Source organism: Limulus polyphemus, unplaced genomic scaffold (genome assembly GCF_000517525.1).
Source record: "Limulus polyphemus unplaced genomic scaffold, Limulus_polyphemus-2.1.2 Scaffold8, whole genome shotgun sequence".
Lineage (NCBI taxonomy): Eukaryota > Metazoa > Arthropoda > Merostomata > Xiphosura > Limulidae > Limulus > Limulus polyphemus.
The window spans coordinates 1,970,001-1,990,239 of NW_013665618.1; the positions used below are offsets into that span (position 1 = coordinate 1,970,001).

General features: G+C 34.2%; 1 protein-coding gene across 4 annotated transcripts in view; it reads left to right on the forward strand.

Moving 5' to 3' along the window:
* Positions 1-19,724, forward strand: part of LOC106478037 (leucine-rich repeat-containing protein 24-like) — a 241,954-nt gene extending 222,230 nt beyond the window's left edge. For all 4 annotated transcript variants that reach the window (XM_013938549.2, XM_022381622.1, XM_022381618.1 and 1 more), the window contains one exon: positions 16,205-19,724. In XM_013938549.2, the coding sequence (XP_013794003.1) occupies positions 16,367-18,430 (2,064 nt within the window). In that variant the 5' untranslated portion in view covers positions 16,205-16,366 and the 3' untranslated portion in view covers positions 18,431-19,724. The remainder of the gene's footprint in view (positions 1-16,204) is intronic.
* Positions 19,725-20,239: the final 515 nt, after the last annotated feature.

Consider the following 20,239-nt stretch of genomic DNA (forward strand, 5'->3'; position numbering starts at 1 on the left):
ATACGGCCACAATTTAGTATGCTCCTTACATCTTTTTTAGAAAGTGGACACCGTGTTAAGTGTCTGTCCCCCTGAAGTATATATGTAGTAGTTTATACCTCCTGCCCCTGCCTTTAATACAATAATCTCTTGAAATCTACTATATTCTGAATATTTTATCGAATTAGATTAATGGAGAGAAGACATATTACTCTCCCTTGTACTTACTTTTACTTTGACTGGTTAATTGCATCTCCTTAGAAATGTGAGAATATACGTACTAGTTGCATACTGAGTGGTGAAAGAAATGTGAATGAAAATTGCACTTTAACGTTTTTCGAATTATAAAGTTTCTTCTCTCATGACTATCACGAGTAATATAGAGAAATTATATTGATGCTATGTAAACTATTTTCAAACTAAATTTGCAGTACAAAAAATTTAGAAGACTAATGTTATTGGGGTAAAAAAAAAGCAGTAAACATTTTGTGCCGTTATTTCGAAAACATTTATCAGCAATTTCAGGGTGATAAATCATAGAGAGGAAAACCCGTAAAGGATTTTTACCTTTAGTTAACATAGACTCCATAAAAATTATTAAAAAAGTGACTAACAACTACTCAGAAGATTCGGGGGTTTGGGGTATGTCACGATGAAAAACGCTGTATTTGACACAGTCGAGTCTTGTAAAAAACAAAAGTAACAGGACACTATCAGAGAACAAAATCGTTTTTAAGCATCCCAAAATGTGCTGGTGTTTTCAGTTTTGATATAAAATGAAATGTATTAAACCAACCCGAGAAAACGTACTATGTATAAATCGGTTGATTTCAGACTAATACTCTAAAACAAGTGAAGAAATATACTTTAAATTCCTGTAATAACTTTAGAAATGGGTGAGTGTGTGTTTGTGTGTTTCTTATAGCAAAGCCACATCGGGCTATCTGTTGTATCTACCGAGGGGAATCGAACCCCTGTTTTAGCGATGTAAATCCTTAGACTTACCGCTGTCCCAGCGGGGGGCAGAAATGGATGATAAATGGTACCAAGATTAAAAACAATGTGTAATATCGTAAAGTATGATTAATTCAAACGGTTGTAGAAACTCATGAAGAAAACATTTTAGTAATGTTTTGTTTAATGTACTACTGTAGCAGGTCAGTATCGTCCATTAAAGTATGGTATCGTGTATATTAATGTGAGATTGTTTTGGTGCAAACCTACACAATAGGCTATCTGTGTTCTGTACACAACGGGGAATTGAACCTCGGACTTTAGCGGTGAAAGTCCGTAAATTTACCGCTGACCCACTGGAGGAGTATATTAATGTGTATAATAATGTATGTCATCGTGTACATTAATGTATGTTACTATGTATATTAATGTGTATTATCGTGTACATATATTAATTTAATATCATGCTTACTTAAGATAGTATGTTGCTTATCTCAACGAATATACTTTACAATTTCTAGATTTGTAGGTACCATTTATATATTTGGACTCTTATATGATGTTTGTTCAACGGCTTTTTTTTTTAATATTTACTTGATCTTAGAGTAATAATATATATTATGTTTTATATATCTCCATACCGCCAGTAATTCGAACTAACATAGACCGCTATTGCTGTACATCGCGAACACAGAGAGAAGAGGTATAATTAATCAACTTCGTAAGGTGACAATATGTGAAGTACAAGATAAGGTAATAGAAAACCTACATAAAATTATATCAAGTGTATGCCTACAGTCCAGAGAGGAACTGGAACAAGGAGCTCTATGATAAGTGACGATATACCAAAAATGGTCAGTGATGCAAGATAAACAAGAATATTAAACGTTAAGAAAGGTGTGCAACGCCTCTGATATTTTATATACATAAGCAGAAATACGTCTTAATACTTGGGGTCAAAATTTAAAGAAAACATCTAATGTAAGATTTCTTTATTTCTTGATTATTTTCTCTACCTGTTTAATTCGAGGTCATTTAATAATGCCTTCATTTTCTCCTTTTTTCACTGGTCCCCTTTTAGTTGTATGTAATAAAAGTACAAATAATGGTGACAAGTAGAGAAGATGAACGTCTTCTGTTTATGATCTTGAATTTAGTCAGTTGACGTTTAGTCATCACTAGTACATATCTTCCTACACAACGAATGCTAGGCCTACTGCTGGACGTTTGGTCATCACTAGTAAATATCTTCCTACACAGCGAATGCTAGGCCAGCAGTAGGCCTAGCATTCGTTGTGTAGGAAGATATTTACTAGTGATGACCAAACGTCCAGCAGTAGGACGTTTGGTCATCACTAGTAAATATCTTCCTACACAACGAATGCTAGGTCAGCCGCCTTTTATTTTTCCATGGTAGTAATAAGAGACTGTTTTTCTTGTTTACTTTCTTCATACATTGTATATCATTATGAACTAATCAATTATATCTTGCAATAGCTAAAGATAGTAAAGGTTTGCGAGTCAATTCACTGCCTGGCTGGTTCAAGCGGCAAAAACACCATAAAATTTGGAAACTTTAATTATATCTCTTTAAACTATATACATATTGGTAATATCTACAGTATTTTCAGTATTTTAGAAATTGGTGATAAAATGGTACAAAGATATAATAGTATGTAATATATTTGTTTCCATTTTGAATAAAGTTTTATCATATATATTGTGTAAAGCCCTAAAATCAGCAGTGTGTAACGAAACAGCATTTGTCGCTTTATTTAAGGATCCTAAGCTTATAATACTATATTATTATTAAATATCCAAAAGTCTTAAACGTTGTAATCAACACTTCTAATTTTAATTTATAATAAACTAAAATTTTTAAGAGGTTGTTGTTATTGTATAGCGCAAAGCTATACATTGGGTTATCTATGCTCTGTACACCCTGGGAAATCGAACTGCTGGATTTTTAGTAAAATGACCGCTGACTCACACAGGGACTTGTTTAACAAACTAGTTGGCTATTTTATAACGGTTATTTACTTAGTTAGAAATAAATCTAAATTAAATGTTTATGTTGTTTTGTAATTACATATAAATACGGTAATTCTCAAAATGTACAGTTTTAAAAGTGATTTTAGAGCTTTAATTATGCTAGTTATACTATTCCAGTAAGTGCTTGACCATTATGATGATTGAAGTACCAACTTCAAAAGACAAGTTTTAACTTAACCCTGTCCCCAATGATCCAGTTATAGTAACTTGTTTTAACTGTATTTTTATAATTGTTTTATTAAGAGTAACTTCCTTTCCACTACTGACTGCAGACGATGAATGGTAGTTTTCAACATCCGTCCATATATGCTCTTCTTCAATATGTGAGGCTTGTATATTGAAGTAAGATATATCAATCGATGTATCCATACTGTGTTGTGAGTCAGACATTTAAAGATGCCTCTCTTACTAAGTTACATTTTACACTGCATAAAATATAGAAGTTTGCATCTTAATTTTATTTCGTTGTTTTTATGTGCGACGTTCTTTGTTTAAGGTCTTTTTGTCTAAATATTTTTATTGAAACCATAAAAATAACATGCTGTTGTTCTGCTCTCTTCTCTTAAGAGTAACAATTAGCATAACACTTGTGTAGACTTTAAGTATTTAATGCGCGCGCGCGCGTGTGTGTGTGTGCATATATTCATATATACACATAATTATTTATACATAAAACACTACAGTCATATATACACACACACACACAATTCTTTATACATAAAACACTAAAGTCACGTTGCACGAAGTTGGCCATGTGTTTTTAATGTATACCGTTTTTAGGATACCTCCAGTTACATACATCCATCTAACTTGAAGCTTATTTAACGGTCTGAAGTTCGTCATCTTATGGTAACATAGAAGACTCATCTTGTTGCGAAGATTGTACTGAGTTCTTGAATTATACATACACTGATTTTGTATAATTATGGGAAAAGATTCTGCGAGCTCAAATCTTTTACTGAAGGCGAAACAGCTTAGAGCATCATTTAACATTTTGTTCATTGTGCGTGTTTTAGCTCAAAACTACATTATATGCTATCTGTTCTCTGGCCAACGTGTGGAATCGAACACTGTGTTTTAACATTGTAAGTGCGCAAGCTTACCGCTGACCCATAGGGGACAACACTGTGTATACGATAGCCTAAGGTATTAAAATAAGTGTGCATTTTTTTAGAATCATTAGCCAAACTCTCAAGTTGTTAATCAGCATAAAATTCGTTTTGATTCTTCACGAACAAAACGCAGAAACTGAATCGATACCACTTTTGTAACTATACACTTCATATCTTCTGTTGTTTGTTTTTAAAGGCCAGCAAGCAAAGTCTTTGGTCTTACCTTCTCAAACACACGCGATTCTTCTGTGCTGTCGTTTTGTAATGGTAAATTATTGCAGATTTTACGTGTTTTATTATTATTATTATTTACCCCTCATCTAACATGTTAACTCTAAAACCAAAGTTTTAAAATATGTGCTGTTACTTATTTTTCTACGGTGTTTCAAACCATTCGTGTTAGCCCTGATATATGAGTAAGCCACCGGTGAGGAGATAAATTCTTTAAACCGTTATGTTCTATCTTTTGTTGATAAGCTTTATTTTGTCTTTGTACCATATCGTCCGAGTGATTTGAAACGATGATATTTCTATTGTGCAACATCAACGATGCATCTGTGAATATGGACTTCGTGAACCGTTTTTTGGCCTAGTCACGATGAGTGGCATAAACCTGGTTCTCTGATCCGAAAGAATACATTGAAAATAGAAACCAAAAAGATGAAAAATAATCAAATTCTTTGTTTGTATGACGTTAAGCACGAAACTATACAATGGACTATCTGTTCTCTCCTTACCACGGGTATCGAAACCCGGTTTCTAGCGTTGTAAGTCCGCAGACATACCGCTGTGCCACTGGGGGCGTAATTATTGGTTCACCTTTACCTGGTGTTTATCACCAGAGCTTTCGCTCGTTAATAAAATAACTGATATCCATCATCTTAAATATTTTAGAAAAACAACTATTTAGTATGTGCATTCTTCTGTGTAGTAAAAATGAATTCAGAATGTCAGTATAAACACAGCTTATACAGTATGCTAATAGTTATTTTTAAATATTTAACAAAGCGTATTTTCTTTCATATATGTGTTCAGTAATTTTCATTCAAACTAGCTAATACATGAAGGCCTTAACTAAACGCCGAAACGTCAAATGTAAAACTTTTGTAGTGTGATTTCAGCTTACTTTTCTTATAAATTTGTATTTCAGTTTCATAATCAATATGTTCAACTTTTTGAGAACATCAGTATTTGACAAATATTGATTTGTTGACTACACTTTTAATGCACAATGATAGTCTTACAATGTGTTAAATGTTTTATCAAAGGCTGTTTCTCCATCGAGTAACAACAAATAACATATAAGATATCTATTACATTACGCCCCCCAGTGGCACAGCGGTATGTCTCCGGGTTTCGATACCCGTGGTGGGCAGAGCACAGATAGCCCTTTGTGTAGCTTTGTGCTTAATAATAAACAACATCTCTTGAATTAACAAATAATAATGTTGCTAGGAGATGTGTATTGAAGTGAACATTTTACATAGAATGGCATACTGATCCGATTGCAGCGCCATCAAAAAGCAGTGTGATACTACATTATGACTATTCTACAAAGTTTTGTTTCTCAAGCAGCCTATTGAAATTCTAACTAAAGTGAATTAGAATAGCACATTATAGAAATGGAAAACACGTTAAAATTATTTATTGAACTGAAAAATGGAATTGTAGCTACGGCATAGCCGCTCATATAATGGCTCTAAGTTTTTCAGGTACAAACTTTTAGCTCATAGCTCCACCTCTTGACCGATTTGAGATCTAATTACAGCAGCGGCTATTGAGGATTCCCTCTTGTTTAACGTGAAACGCACCTTATGCTCACATAGACTAGACGGTCTGGTCAGAGATCTTGATTTTTCAGATATAGTCGCCCAGAATTTTGAACTACTGATCAAAGGGAGGGCAGCAAACAAGCAGCACCTGTAGCCACAAAGGCTTCATAAAACCTCAATGAACAGAATAATTGGATTTACTGTCACATTTATAACACACTCACGGCTAAAGGAGAGCATGTTCAGCGGCATCAAAACTCTAACCTTTTGCTATTTGATCTGCAGACCGAGGTGCAAATACTAATCTACGCTTGCCCCTATTTATTTAAATAGATACTACTCAAATTCAACGCATATACATATTTATACTTTATGATAATAAAGTTCTATAACTTATTTTTATCAGTCCACTGTCAGCTATTGTAGAATATTGGCCTTAAGACCGTTTCTTCTTCTTTGACCTTGTGTTCTGTTCCGTACAGTAAACAACTATTTTCAATATACTTTACTCATTGCATCCCAAAACCCAAAATTTGTTGTAATATGATCGTTGAACCGTAAAGGTCGGGCATGTCTGGAAAAAATTGTTACAAGCTGTATTTGGTATCTTTACAACCGGAAGTTTGTGCTCTATGACCAAAATCTACTTTGGAAATTAATTTTTATATGGTATTTTTTTTAGTATACACTGAAATACGAAATTAATTTCGGCCTGCTAAATCTAAACTCGTGAATCGTGTTAAAATTGTAAAATTAAATTCTGTTTCTTTAAAAAAATTCATGTTCGCCTTTGTAAAGTTCTAGAAATATAAAAAATGTAGAATAGAAATACTACAGATAGCAGGAAAGTCTTTTTCATCTTTGTACTTCTGCGGCAATCAAAGAGGAAATGTTTGACAAATGAGAGAGACAATGCTGGCTTTTCACAGTCTGTCTTTTTTCTATTATTATTATTATCGAAATAACTCAAAAAGAAGCTAGTATTGTGAAAATTCAGAGGCTTCTAAAGTCCCTGTTGAGTTAGTTGATTTGGATTTATTTTTAAAAATTAGTAGATCTCGAAGATACATTTTCCCTTTTTGGCATCAAGCAAAATGGCCACGGTTCATTTCAAAGCATAATATAATCATAGAAACATTCTCGTAACTAATCAGACAATAGAAAATAGGCTTGAAAGTTATAAGCGTTCTTTTGATGGTTGCAGTGGTCTTCGAATAATGAAAGAAATTTAACTTCTGCACGTGTGTTTTATTTTAAAACCTGATACTTCCTCACGCTATTTAATTCCAATAAAACGGGAGGGGGAGGGGCAAAATACGTCCCGTCTAACATTTCTGTCCTGCCCCTATGACTCCCGACAATTGTGGGAAGAGAATAATGAAGTTTTTATACAAACGATGATGAGGTAATTTAATTAATGTGCGGCCCGCGACAAGTTACCAAAATTCGTGGAGTGGCCCCCTGCAAAGATTATTGCCCACCCCTGCCTTACAATAATGCTCTGAACAGGGTTATGCGCTGGTTGGACGTATGTTGAGTATTCAATTATTAAAGATAAGTAACATTTTTATATCGAACACATATTTTGGTGATGTTGCCTGTATTATAAGCTACTAAGTTTCAAAATATAGAGAGCAAACACGCACACAATAAAAATAATGTTTGACTAAACTATACGGCAGGTCTACAAAATGAGGTCAATTTACCATATTGATGCCGTCATCAGGGATGTCTGAGCAACTATTAATTAATTAAAACTAAATTTTCACAATGAAGCTTGTGAAGTTTCATATAGATTGGATGTTATCTTAGTGCATTTCAATCTTCCAAACTCCTACGTGCACCCAATTTTGGAGATCTAATGTGAAATTATCGAATTTATGGGCAGCTTAAAGTGGGTGGATATTATAAAAAAATTAGTATTGCAACAAATACAATGTTTCTAGCACTAGTGCGGTAATTTTTAAATACAAACACAGAACAAGAGGAAATAATCTGATTTAGTTTTGATCACAATAGTATACAGCTTTCGAAAGCCACATGATTTTATCTCATATGCGTTTACGAGCACTTTATGCTTTGTCATACATTCAGGCTTGATACTGAATATATGCTCTCATCGTTTTGGTTTTTTGTTCTGTGTTTGTACATTAGTGCGGTCGAAACGTTGCACTTATTCTACTGTAAAAAGATATAAAAATCTAATACGCACTGTAAGCTGTCAACGAATTTGAATATTGCTATTCGGTTGGAAAATTAATCCTTGTATTATAGCTACCGAGCACTGAAATAATTAGTAATCTTACAGCAGTTATTACTACTATTGGTAAATTTTCAATAACCTTTCTATGTCGTACATCTATAAATCTATCTAATTTTATTCCTCAGTTATTAGTGAAAGGTGTTTAAAAAGGTTCAAAAAGAAAAAAACTTGAGTTTTCATTCTTTTCTCAACAATAGTGTTCAAATCATGTTTGAACTTTTGCACATTTGACATTGACCTCTGCACGTGACTCGATTTCTCCTATCAGGAAATAATAAAAAAATCCTACGTTCTTGTTCACCATCGTCCTGATCAATTTATCATTCTTCGGTGATTTTTTTTCATTGAAAGCCCATTGTAATATGATCAATACCCAAGCTCGGTTTTTCTCTTTTTATTGATATAAATAATCAACATCTTCTGTTTATACTTTGTTTTTAAAACATAATTTTCTCATTTGTGCGCTAAAGAATTTGCCACTACTGTTGATAAGATATTTTAATAAAAGCCTCTGGTGCCTTCAAGCGTAGCTGTAGCTTTTCTCCCTTGTTTGACTGATACTCCGTTTGGCCGATACGTATTAGTGTGTTTTTGATACTAAAAGTTTATGGGTCGAAAAAATAGACAGTCTTACAGAGCAAAGTTATCTACGACAGCATCTAATTAGCGGTGGCTCGTAGCTGAAGTTTAATTTCCGTGACGAGGGCTAACATACTTCCTTTGTGTTTTCAGTAATACATATATCTTTTCTTTACGCAGGCAAATATAAAGCAAAACTAATGCAGTATGTTGGCCTTCTAGCAATGCGTCTAACACTTATTTATTATTTATTTATCCTGTAATAGAATTCTGCTTCATCGTAGAGACGATGGATCGCGTCTAAAATAAGATTTACGTAGAAACGAGGATTTGTCCTTCTTTTCACAAATTCGCAATTTCAAACTAAGAGAAACACTTATTATGTTTATAAATATTCATTTTCTTGTTTTAATTACGTTTCGCTTAATAAAACTATCTTTTTACTGTACCAGCTGGTCGAAAAGAGATGTACAGAAACTCCATAACGTCCTTTATTCAAGAACAAGTATTTTATAAACTGTAATATAAAGCTATTTTACCTTCAGCATATTTTCAACCACTATTTGGATGATTGGGTAAATATTTTGTTGGCTTATATGTAGATTCAATGAAGTAAAGTAACCAAGATGATAAAATTGATAATTGTTTGTCTTTACAGATATTATAGTTGAGAGTAAATAAAATGGCTGCCAATTAACGTGGAATTCTTCAGCTGATAATAAAAATACTTAGACCTTTTGGGTTTGGAGTTTACATCTTTTCCTATTAAAAGTTCCCTGTACATTGGCGAATAAGATTTGACGATTTGCATATTGAACCATCTCGAGGCTCAGGCAGTAGCGAAAAAGTTAAAAAGTAGGTGTACAAATTGAACTGACTTGCAAATGTCCGTACGTACAAAGTACTCGAGATTAGTGTGATGATATGCTTAAATATCATTTCGGTGAGGAACAAAATAACAACTATGTACATACACGCTATCAAAAATAGTAATGTCATAATAAACTATTTGAAAGTTCTTCACGTAATACAGTAATATTATTATATAACCAGGTAGATCTGTTATGTTTTCTTTGTAAAGTTAATAACATTCACTCAAGTGTTGATATAAAATACAACACACAAAACTTAAATTACTTCCAAAATATTTTGTTATAATTTCTGTTAATTCTACTTTTAAAATATATATTAATCTTTACAAATCGTTAATGTTATTGACAAAGGAATTACTTGTATATTTTGACTATTAATATTGTTTAAATTGTTGTCCTTAGAAATGGATCAAATGTTTACCTATTTTTATTTCACCATTACTCTGCCCTAAGCACAAAGATAATAATTTAAAAAACATTGTAACTTTTACTAAAAATCCCGTTGTAACAACGTCACTTTTAATTCATAGTGTAATAGTACTGTTAACTGGCGAAAGTGATAATATGGTATTCTTCTGTATTCATCTCAAACTGTGGACTTACTAAATTGCCACTACTCATGATTGTGTAACGTTGTAAAAAGTATATGACATATTTTATAATGTAACTAAAATGTTTAAATAAATCTCGCAAGGAATTCGTGGACCAAAATATTAACTAATTTTAACATTTTGTACGCACTAAATATTAAACTTTAGACTTTGTCTGATTAGGCATACGTTTCAGAGAAAGGAATTTATTTAATTATAAACGTTTTATTTCGTTTAAATTGAAATATTAACTTTCGTGTATAAGTTGTAATGTGTAATATTATAAAAAAATCGAAAACTATAAATAGAGAAACTCTTTCTTTTACCGAAAGTAAATCGATATTTTTATCTCTTCATCTCTAAAGAACGATCTAGATAAAAGCAAAAATCATGTCGATAGATGGTATATAATAGTTTGTTATGTTACAAGTACTTTCAGATTAAAATCGTTGATAATTTCAAACACTCAGCTAGTAAAAGAACTGAGTACGTTATGGTAAAAGGATTTTGTGTGTGCGAATCAGTAAATCACATGATATCAACAGCCAATATAAAATCACTGTGGAACGCAGTGTATAAGAACTACATTTTGAGGTTGTTTGGTGTTCTTAGATAGTGTGATGAAACAGAAAGTGGATCGCTTTTGGGAAAGATATATAACAGCCCTTTTATTTGCAAAATACTCATACACTGGATTTAGAATTTCCAAAACAGAAGTATTCCGTATTTGCATTGGAAAACAAAGGAATATGGATCGGCTTTGAAACCAGGAATATCCAGAAAGAGATCTGCAACAAGTCGTGCTCCATACGTGGTAAGCAAAGTGCAGCTTTTTGTAATAGGTGAAAATCTAAGAACAAAGTTATCACTGGCAAAAGCCGTTCTCGTGCTTCAAGTGACAGCATGCAACATAGTGAAGAGAATCCGCGGTTTGGAAAGCGGCACAAGTCACGTGTACATAAAGTGCTTCCGCGGCATATCCAGGAAAGGAAGACCAACTGTAAAAAACCTCATGAACGGTACGCAGCCGATGAAGAATGACATTACATTTTAACACTTGACGAAGCATATATATATACTTTGATAACTACAACATGTCTCATTCCATTTTTTACCAGTCGGTGAATGAAAGGGATAAATAGTATGTCACGAAACGTTTTCAATGGGAATCATGTAATCACTAAATAGTCCACCAAAAGAAGTTATGGACTAGGAAGGTGGTTATAAAGGTCAAGGTGAGCTCTGTGCTTACTATTAGATCAATGTTCTGGACCCTTTATACCTCACACAAATACTGGCTTTGTACAGAAATGAGGCAAACAGGTATGGGATCACCAAGATAAGGTTTCCAATCGTATCTTTCGTTCAACCATTGCATACCTCAAACAGCTAGATAATGAAACGGTTATTCATGCTATTCCATATGTAGACATGTCGTTCAAGTCGCCTTATGCAGAATCTATAGATTTCTGTATAGATTGGACTGTTCATACTAGTGCTAAAAAACGACCTTCTCGTATACTAAACGGATAATGGAAAGCACGCAGGGTGGAGGGATGTGCTTTGAACATGGCATTCTTACAACTGGACTTCTGCAGTGGAAGCTACCCTGCAGAGCCCTCTATTGTCCAGATGCATGGTCATTAGATAGAACATGACTGAAAAGCTATTGCATGTGGTGAGACTCAAAATCACTTTAATATAACTTAATGATCCCTTTTTATTGTGAGTCTATAAAGTAATGTTAACAGGAAAAATTTATTTTCCCAAGTCTGCGATAGCTTTTCTACTTTGTGAGTATAGCTAGCCAAACAATAGGATTATAGTAAATATAACTTATATCATTTACTATAATTATATTTTTAATAAAAATTTGATGGTTTCGCCAAACTAAAAAATTAAAAAAGTGAAGTCAATATACCAAAAGGTTAAGGGTCTATAAGTTTGGAATTCTGTCTAAAAGTTACGGCCAAGAATTATGTATTTACCATAGAAGTTGTTTCACATGTAATGGAACTACCGTGGTTATACTTACAGGTACGAACTCTTTTTATTGTCACCTCCGTATTTTTCCATACTTATCAAATTCTGTATAGGTCCACTTGGGCAGTTATACTCAGTATCATATTCCTAATTTGCATCTGTTATGCAACGCGAGCGTCACCCTTAAGCAACTTCATTCATCAATATATTTTATGAAATTTGGTAAGTATTAAGATAAAATATTGTTTAAAGGTAGCATATTTTGTCATAAAAACTGTTTATACTAATGTATCAATATCTGTCTTTTATCGTATTTCGAAGTTTGTAAACCTTTTATTCTTGTGATACAAATGTACGACTTGCAAAACCTAACCATTGAACAAATCTACATTAATCTTATGTACGTCCTACGTATCAGCCAATGAATTCACAAATTGCTCAGTATAGATATTCTTAAGGATACGCATTATGAATTACATTATTCAGTGAAATGAGACGATTCTGACGTTATGGAACTAATAATGATATATACATTGCTTACCGAACTTACACTGAAGTGGCCTGATAATTAGGGCATTTTATTATCAATATGCGAGTTGCAGGATCGAAACCCATTGTTAAACATGGTTGCCCTTTCTATTGCGGTGTTATTACGTAACAGTCAATCTCACTATTCATTGATAAAAACGAGGTAATGAGTTGGCGATAGGCGGTGTTTACTAGCAACCTTTCCTCTAATCTATCATTTCGAAAGTTGGGATGGCTGGCGCGAATAACCCATTAGTATCTTTGTGCGAAATTCATAAACAAACAATACGGTGAAGTAGTGTTAGCGAGACATCATTCAGGCGTGCTAAAGGCATACATATGTGGCATATTCCACATGAAGTCTGGTCATAAAAGGAGAAAGCGCACATCAGAACAACATCGTGGAAAAATAAAAGAAGATTATTTCAAAGAGAGAGAAAACTCTTGTCAATGATGATGCTATTTGTACCAAACGCCTGTTTATCCTCTCATATGGCAGTGGAAGTTGGTGCGTCGTCAAGCAAACCAGAACTTAGCATTTAAAAGTGGCCAACAATCATGCCAAATGTGTCCAAAATGTATTCAGCTGGCCTGTTATACCACTTGAAGCACGAACTCAACTATTTATTCCACATGCTGGAGACTGGTGTTGCAACAGTTAGCTGACATAAAGCAGTTTGTACTGACTTGTGGTAGGTGATAAATACAAATATATGAGACCGTAACAGTTATAATAAAACAGATGTGATTGATTGTGTGCAGCAGCGAAAAGCCGAGATGGAATATTGTAGACTTTGATAGCTCTCAAAAGTTAGCTCATGGTAAATACTTTAATATGACTAAATGTATCAAGTTTCAACTTGGTAACTTGCCTTCCAGTAATCTATCTTTGAGGAATACTCTTGTAAGATCTGTATGAGACTGTCTTGAGTTTATCTTCTTTAAACTCCATACTCGGTTATTAAACAGCATTCTGTCTGCAACTGGGAGTTTTACAAAGCATGATTTGCTGTAAAGAGAACATTGCACTCGGCTCGTTATCCTTTAACGGCAATTTTGTTCCTCTGTATACCAGCCGTTAAGAATTACTGTCTAGAGCTTGATATCCTAATTTTATGCGTATGCAAAGAACAGTGCCAAGTATGCATTGTAGAGGTGAAATTATAGTATGCATAAGCAGCAGTCACTTATCAAACCAATAATAGCTGTATCCACTCATGGCTAAACTGTGTCGGTATTTGGGTCATATCTTGCTGGTGGGCAAAATAGTGATGGAGCGATTACTCGTCACATATTCCAAAATGACACTGAAAACATTGTATTCACTGGTGGTTAAATAATGTCGTTCTTTGTGTTATATTTTCCTGGTTGCAACAATTAATTATCAATATTCTATAAAAAAAAAAAATTGAAAACTTGTGCACCTCGACACAACTACATGATGTGACCGTTGTGGATGAATGACTTAGGGATATATCGGATTTACTTCATCCTACACAAAATTCAAGTTTTTCAAGGCTTGTCACACTACTATATTGGGTGGGAGAAGCAATGAATGCACGCAAAAAACAGTAGAACATACTGGACATGTTATTTATACATAGATGTATATTCCCTTTTTTTTTCGTGAATTATGTGAGGATTGGCAGTGTTCTTTGCAGTTACTATCGACCTGCTTCCATATGAAACAGATCCTAAACCATACAAGGCCTCTAGAACTGAAGAAAAAACCCACAATACTGTGTAGTCCAACAGGTTTAGCGGGAAGATGTTGACGTGAAACAAAATATTGAAGTAAATGGTCTGGCTTTGAACTTTCCACAGTTTGTGTAAATGGTGTATTTGATTAGTTACACTAGGTGTATTCTAGTTGAAGCACACTACATCATGACATGTACCTGGATCAGCTAATAGTGAAAGGGATGGTCTTGTCGTCCAACGATTCACTCCCGCCATGTTTAAAGAAAAGTGTGCTCATTCTGTATTCAATGTGACAGTCAGATTTATATATCTATATTTACCTAGTTATTACCTGTTACACAGGCGTAACAGTAAAGAATTGCTGTGTATAAGTAGCATCAATAATGTACTCGGGACTCAAACAGCACAAGGAACACATGCAACCTGAATTGTTTCGGAATGCTAGACAATCATCGATGACGCTCAGATGAAGTGTAAAGTGATTGGAATAATATTACATTACTTGTGGGTGAGTTATGTACAAGATTAAAAGTGTTCTTCTGGTCATTTTTGTGGTTTTAACATTTGTGAATAAAGGAATTCGAAGAATGGCTAAAATCCCCACTTTGAAATAAAGATCTGTTGTCATCTGTAGGATTAGGTTGTTTGTGTATTTGTATTATTATCTCAAACTTGTTTTATTTACATTTCGAACCAGAAGTAGCTTTATCAATCGTAATTATCGTCATCGACATTTATACACAGGGAAAAAATGACTTAGGTACGCGTACTTGTTATGATTATTATATTATATTGAACTTTCTCAGTGTTTGGAAGTATTTTACACATTATAAGGACAGATTATGGCTACGTATACAAAACAGGGGTGAGCTATAGTCTATAAAAGATCATTGAGAGGCGAAATTTTAAACGATTGTTATTTTGAGTTTTGGAGGCTGTGAAATTGATTTTAATATAACAATCAGTGTCATCGGCGAACCTTTATGAATAAAACCAAACCATTTGAAGAGAATCAAGAAGTTTGATTTACATTTGCAAATTTGATATTATATTATATTTTACTGAAAATACGAACTCGTGCCTGTCAAATGAAACAGCTGTTCAAAGTTTATTATAGTATTCTTAAACATAAACAATGCTCTCTGTAACTTTTAGTCATATTGGATCATTAAGGATAAACTGCTAGTCATTACATTTTTCAAATATTCGCAAAGAAGCATTAGCTGTAAGTGTATACCAAACACTGGATGTTTGATTTTAAGCATAGTCGTGGTGATATTTCACTCATTACCAGATAATGATCTGAACGACACTTTAATATCTCAAAATATTAAGAATATTATCTATATTTTGTTCTTATTTTACAGCAACATTTTACGTTTTCGAAGTCTACCCCGTCTTATATATAAATGTTATTTTTCCACCTTTATTTAGAAAACTTTCAAAGATAGCAGTCGATGTATTAAGGTCAACACATTTACACATTACTATAATAGTGTCGGACAGACTTCTCAAGTTTCTGCTATCATTACCTGCTCTTGTTTGTTTTTTCACGAGGCATGTTCATGGTTTATAATTTGTGTAATCGTAAAGTCTTTCAAAAATCGATTGTGTTATCACAATATATTTCATTTATTTTTCTTCTAATCTGTTATTTGATTACTGTTTAATGTAATTATCACTTATGCAATTTTATTATTTAAGAAATATAATATCCTAAATAGGGTCTCTTTAATGAATTAACGATTCTCGCAGTTTTATACTCTGTAAATATGATAAAAATATGGCATTGTTTCATTAGTTTGTTCTTTTATTTTAGAGTGTTGCAGCAGAACTACAATGAACTCATTCGTCAAGGAGGACCAGTTTACTCAGTGAAAGCAAGCAGCTACATTAATCAGAATAAAAATGGTTATCTCTTGTAAGATCTTTAGGGATCATATAATTTATTCTAGAGTACATTAGTCTTAGACCCGTTGTGATGGCTTCTTCTGGCAATCTTCGAGCCGTGAAAGTGTCAGAAGTATTTTTAGTCTTTTGGACAGTCCTGACTGTGGTCAGTGCCTTCAACTGTCACCCAAAGTGTAACTGTATCTGGAGAAATGGAAAGCAGACGGCTGAATGCTCTGGGGTCGGGTTTAATGTAGTTCCCTCAGAACTGGCTAGTGGTGTACAAGTTTTGAACATATCCAAAAACAAGATTCGCATTTTACACCGTGATGCTTTTCTGCAGGTGGGCTTAGTTAACCTACAGAAAGTCTTTTTGTCTCACTGTGACATAGACCAGGTTAATGAATATGCATTTAATCGGTTAACTAACCTAGTGGAGCTAGATCTTAGTTACAATAAATTAACCACTGTCCCTTCCGCAAGTTTCATTCACGTTCCACGTCTTAGAGAGCTGAAGATTAGCGGAAACCCTTTATCCACTCTACCTAATCACGCTTTTTCTTCCGCCAAATCCTTAAAAACCCTTGAGTTATCGAATTGTCATATACATACTATAACAGCAAATGCATTTAATGGTTTAGAAAACCTTCAAGTATTAAGAATCGACTTCAACAACCTAGAGACTGTATCAGGTAAAGTCATGATTCCTCTAAAATCATTAGACGATATTTCTTTGTACGACAACCCCTGGAGATGTGACTGTAAACTACGTAGTTTTCGGCAGTGGCTAGACGAAAACAACATACCTTATACTCCTCCCAGATGCCATCAACCCTTACATGTTAAGGATAAAATGTGGGATTTGATCAGAATCGACGACTTTTCTTGTCCTCCTCAGTTTCTTAATACATCTAGCGTAGTCAGTGTTTATGAAAATGCAAATGTCACATTAGAATGTAGAGTAACAGGAGATCCGAGTCCAACCATTAAGTGGGTGTGGCGACAAAGAACAATTGCAAACTTTTCTGAAGGGATTTCCTCACAACAGACGTTTGTCGTTAGCGAGATGGGACAAAGAGAGAAGCTTTCTCGTTTAAAGATAACATTTGTCCAAGATCCAAATGCTGGAACATATTCGTGCATTGCCGAAAACCTTGCCGGAATACGGATAAAAAATTTTACTTTGGTAATTTCTCGGCATCCCGTAACAGAACAGAAAATAACTGGCAGAGAAAAGCCACAAGAGGTGAGGGAGAAAAGCACTCCTGTACAAAATGATAAAGAAGAAAAAGGTGATAGTGGATCTACAATAGGAATGATTATTGGAATCATCATTGGCGCTCTTTTGGTATTACTCGTATTTGCTCTTTTGTTATGGATATTGCGTAGAAGACAACGAAAATCAGGCAGTCACAAGCGGCAGGACGTCAGCCACAAACTGGGAAATTCTATTGGTAGCAATGAGGTTAAAGAGCTACAGGAAGATGTAGACTTGAAACTGCTTGGTACTAGTACAATAGAAAAACCCTCTAGGCTAGGTGCATATGAAGGGCTACCGACATCCGACATAGATTCTTACGATCCACTGATAAGGGACATTGGTTTGTCTCCTAATGTTTGGGTAGTGAATGACCACATGCCCGCTAAAGCATCCTGGGAAAGCCCTTTGAAACCAGAATCCTCTTTTCATCTTCCTCCTCCTCCCCAGGTGGAGAAACGATTGAATGCCCGTGGTCCTATTCCCGTCCCTATGCCTGTTCCACCAGGTGACCTTCATTCACGCCTGCAGAATGAATTGGCTGATACCTTTCGGCGAAAAGATGAACGTAAGCCATTTGAAAGAGAACGGGGAGATGGAAGTTCAGAAATGGAAGCCAATGAATTGGAGAATGATCCAAAACTATCTCAGCCTAGAGCCAAAGAGCTCCTGAGGCAGGACCCTGACGATGATATCCGAGATAAAGTTTTATCACCTCTCAATTCAGAAGGAAATGCACCTGATTTGTTATCTCGTCCCAACCAGGTGGTTGAGCCTACACCTGTCATTGAAAATCCTTCGGCTTACTTCCGGCCGATTGAAGATGTGACATCACAAAATAAAGGAGACAAGGCACCTGAGGTCTTTGAGGGAGGAGTTGATGGCACCGAGGTCTGAAACATCGACAGCCGTCTAAAATAAGCTTTATAAAATATTGTTGATCATTTAATGGGCTATAAAACACACTACATGTTATTCCTAATGAAGGAAAATGCTAACAAGTGGTCTCTCTCTTGTGCATTATGTAGCAACGATGGAAATGAAAGTCAGTGTATTCTCAACTTGAGACATTTAACTTGCCGTAGCTGCTTACCAGCTAACTTAAAAAAAAACTGCAACTTCAGAATGTGTTAGCCCGTAAACTTTCATGCACATACAGAATGTAAAGTGTGGAATAAAATACCTTAAGGAAAAGAGAAAGCTTTATCAGTTGCAGACAGTTGTTCATTCGTGTTAGGTCACGAAATACGTGATTATGATGTTGCTTTTCCTGCTGTTTTTGATGGATAAGATAATTTTAATACAAAAGTAATTTTATGTAAGGAAGTTCTTTCGAAAGGTATATACATATAGATATTTGTGTGTGTGTGTGCATGATGAGCATATGTTTCCTTTAGGACAGTAGATCCACTTGCTTCTGTATCTACCACTTACCTGTTTCGTTATCGTAAGGTGAGAACGTAAGTATTACATATGTATATAAGTGTGACTGCCCTTTAGCCGCTCGAGAATTTTGTATACAACTTAGTAGTACGAAATAACAACCGATTGAGACTGCGTGTTTTATAATGGAAGCTGAATCGAATTCTGGTGCGAGCTTTAACGTTAAAGTTTTCCCGTACTGTTGTGTGCTATAACCTCATTATTTCAACTATAAAAGTAGTTAATTCCACAGGCAGGGTGTTTGAAAAATTCTACCAATTCTTTTACAATAATTGGAGGTTAATGTGGAACGTGCGTCTACAATCAGCATGGTTCCACAAGGACATTAAAATTTTTCTCGGTTTTATTTTTTACGTTGATATACTATTCTTTTCCATATTAGTTACTGTTGTATTAGCATTGCCCAAAACTAAAACCTGTATTTTCTTCCACTGTTAACTGCTACTCAGTAAAAACAGAGGTAAATGACCAATGCATTTTTGATGTTGCAAGAGTTTATTGCACCCTGCTTGTCATGTAAGGTCAGTCTTTTGTAAACAAGGATACTGACATTTTGTTTAAGTAGACTCCAGAAACAAAGAATGGCTAATTGCCGCAGGCAGACTTATAAAGGTTGAAGGAAATTATATCATTTCGGTCTAAAGTGTATTTACTGTATTAATATTCACTATAGCCCTCAAAAACAATTTTGTTTCACTTGTCCTTAAAAAAAAAAAAAGAACGTACTTTTAATTTCTTATTTTCATGCTATTTCTTTGTTCTTTGTTGGAAACATTATTTGAAAGACCTTTTGTGTGATTTATTTTTTAATTCAAAACGAGCAGGCATTGTTTTTTTACAGAACCTACCAGTTAATAAATTAAAATGTTAGCCATCATATTCAGAAGAAACGGCTTTATAAAATATAGTGTACGAGTTTTGGTTTTATAATGTAGTAATTTAAGTTAAAACATTTTCTGTTTCTTACTTTTTTTACTGTTTTAATTTTAGACATAATGATTAATGAAAAGTTGGAGTTGAAAATTGGAGATCTTCAACTTTTAGAAAGCCTGTGGTATCATCTTAATGAGTTTTCTGGATACTGTTACTGTGTTATCACTGTGAAATAAAGAACTTTGTTTGAAGAAACTTAAAAGACATTGCTTTATTTACGATAAAGTGAGCTGTGTATTGATTAATCTAAATTATCTTCTTCAGTAATGATGAACAAAGCAAACACTGCGTCAATGGATTTTTTATCGTTATATACTAACTAAAAAGTTC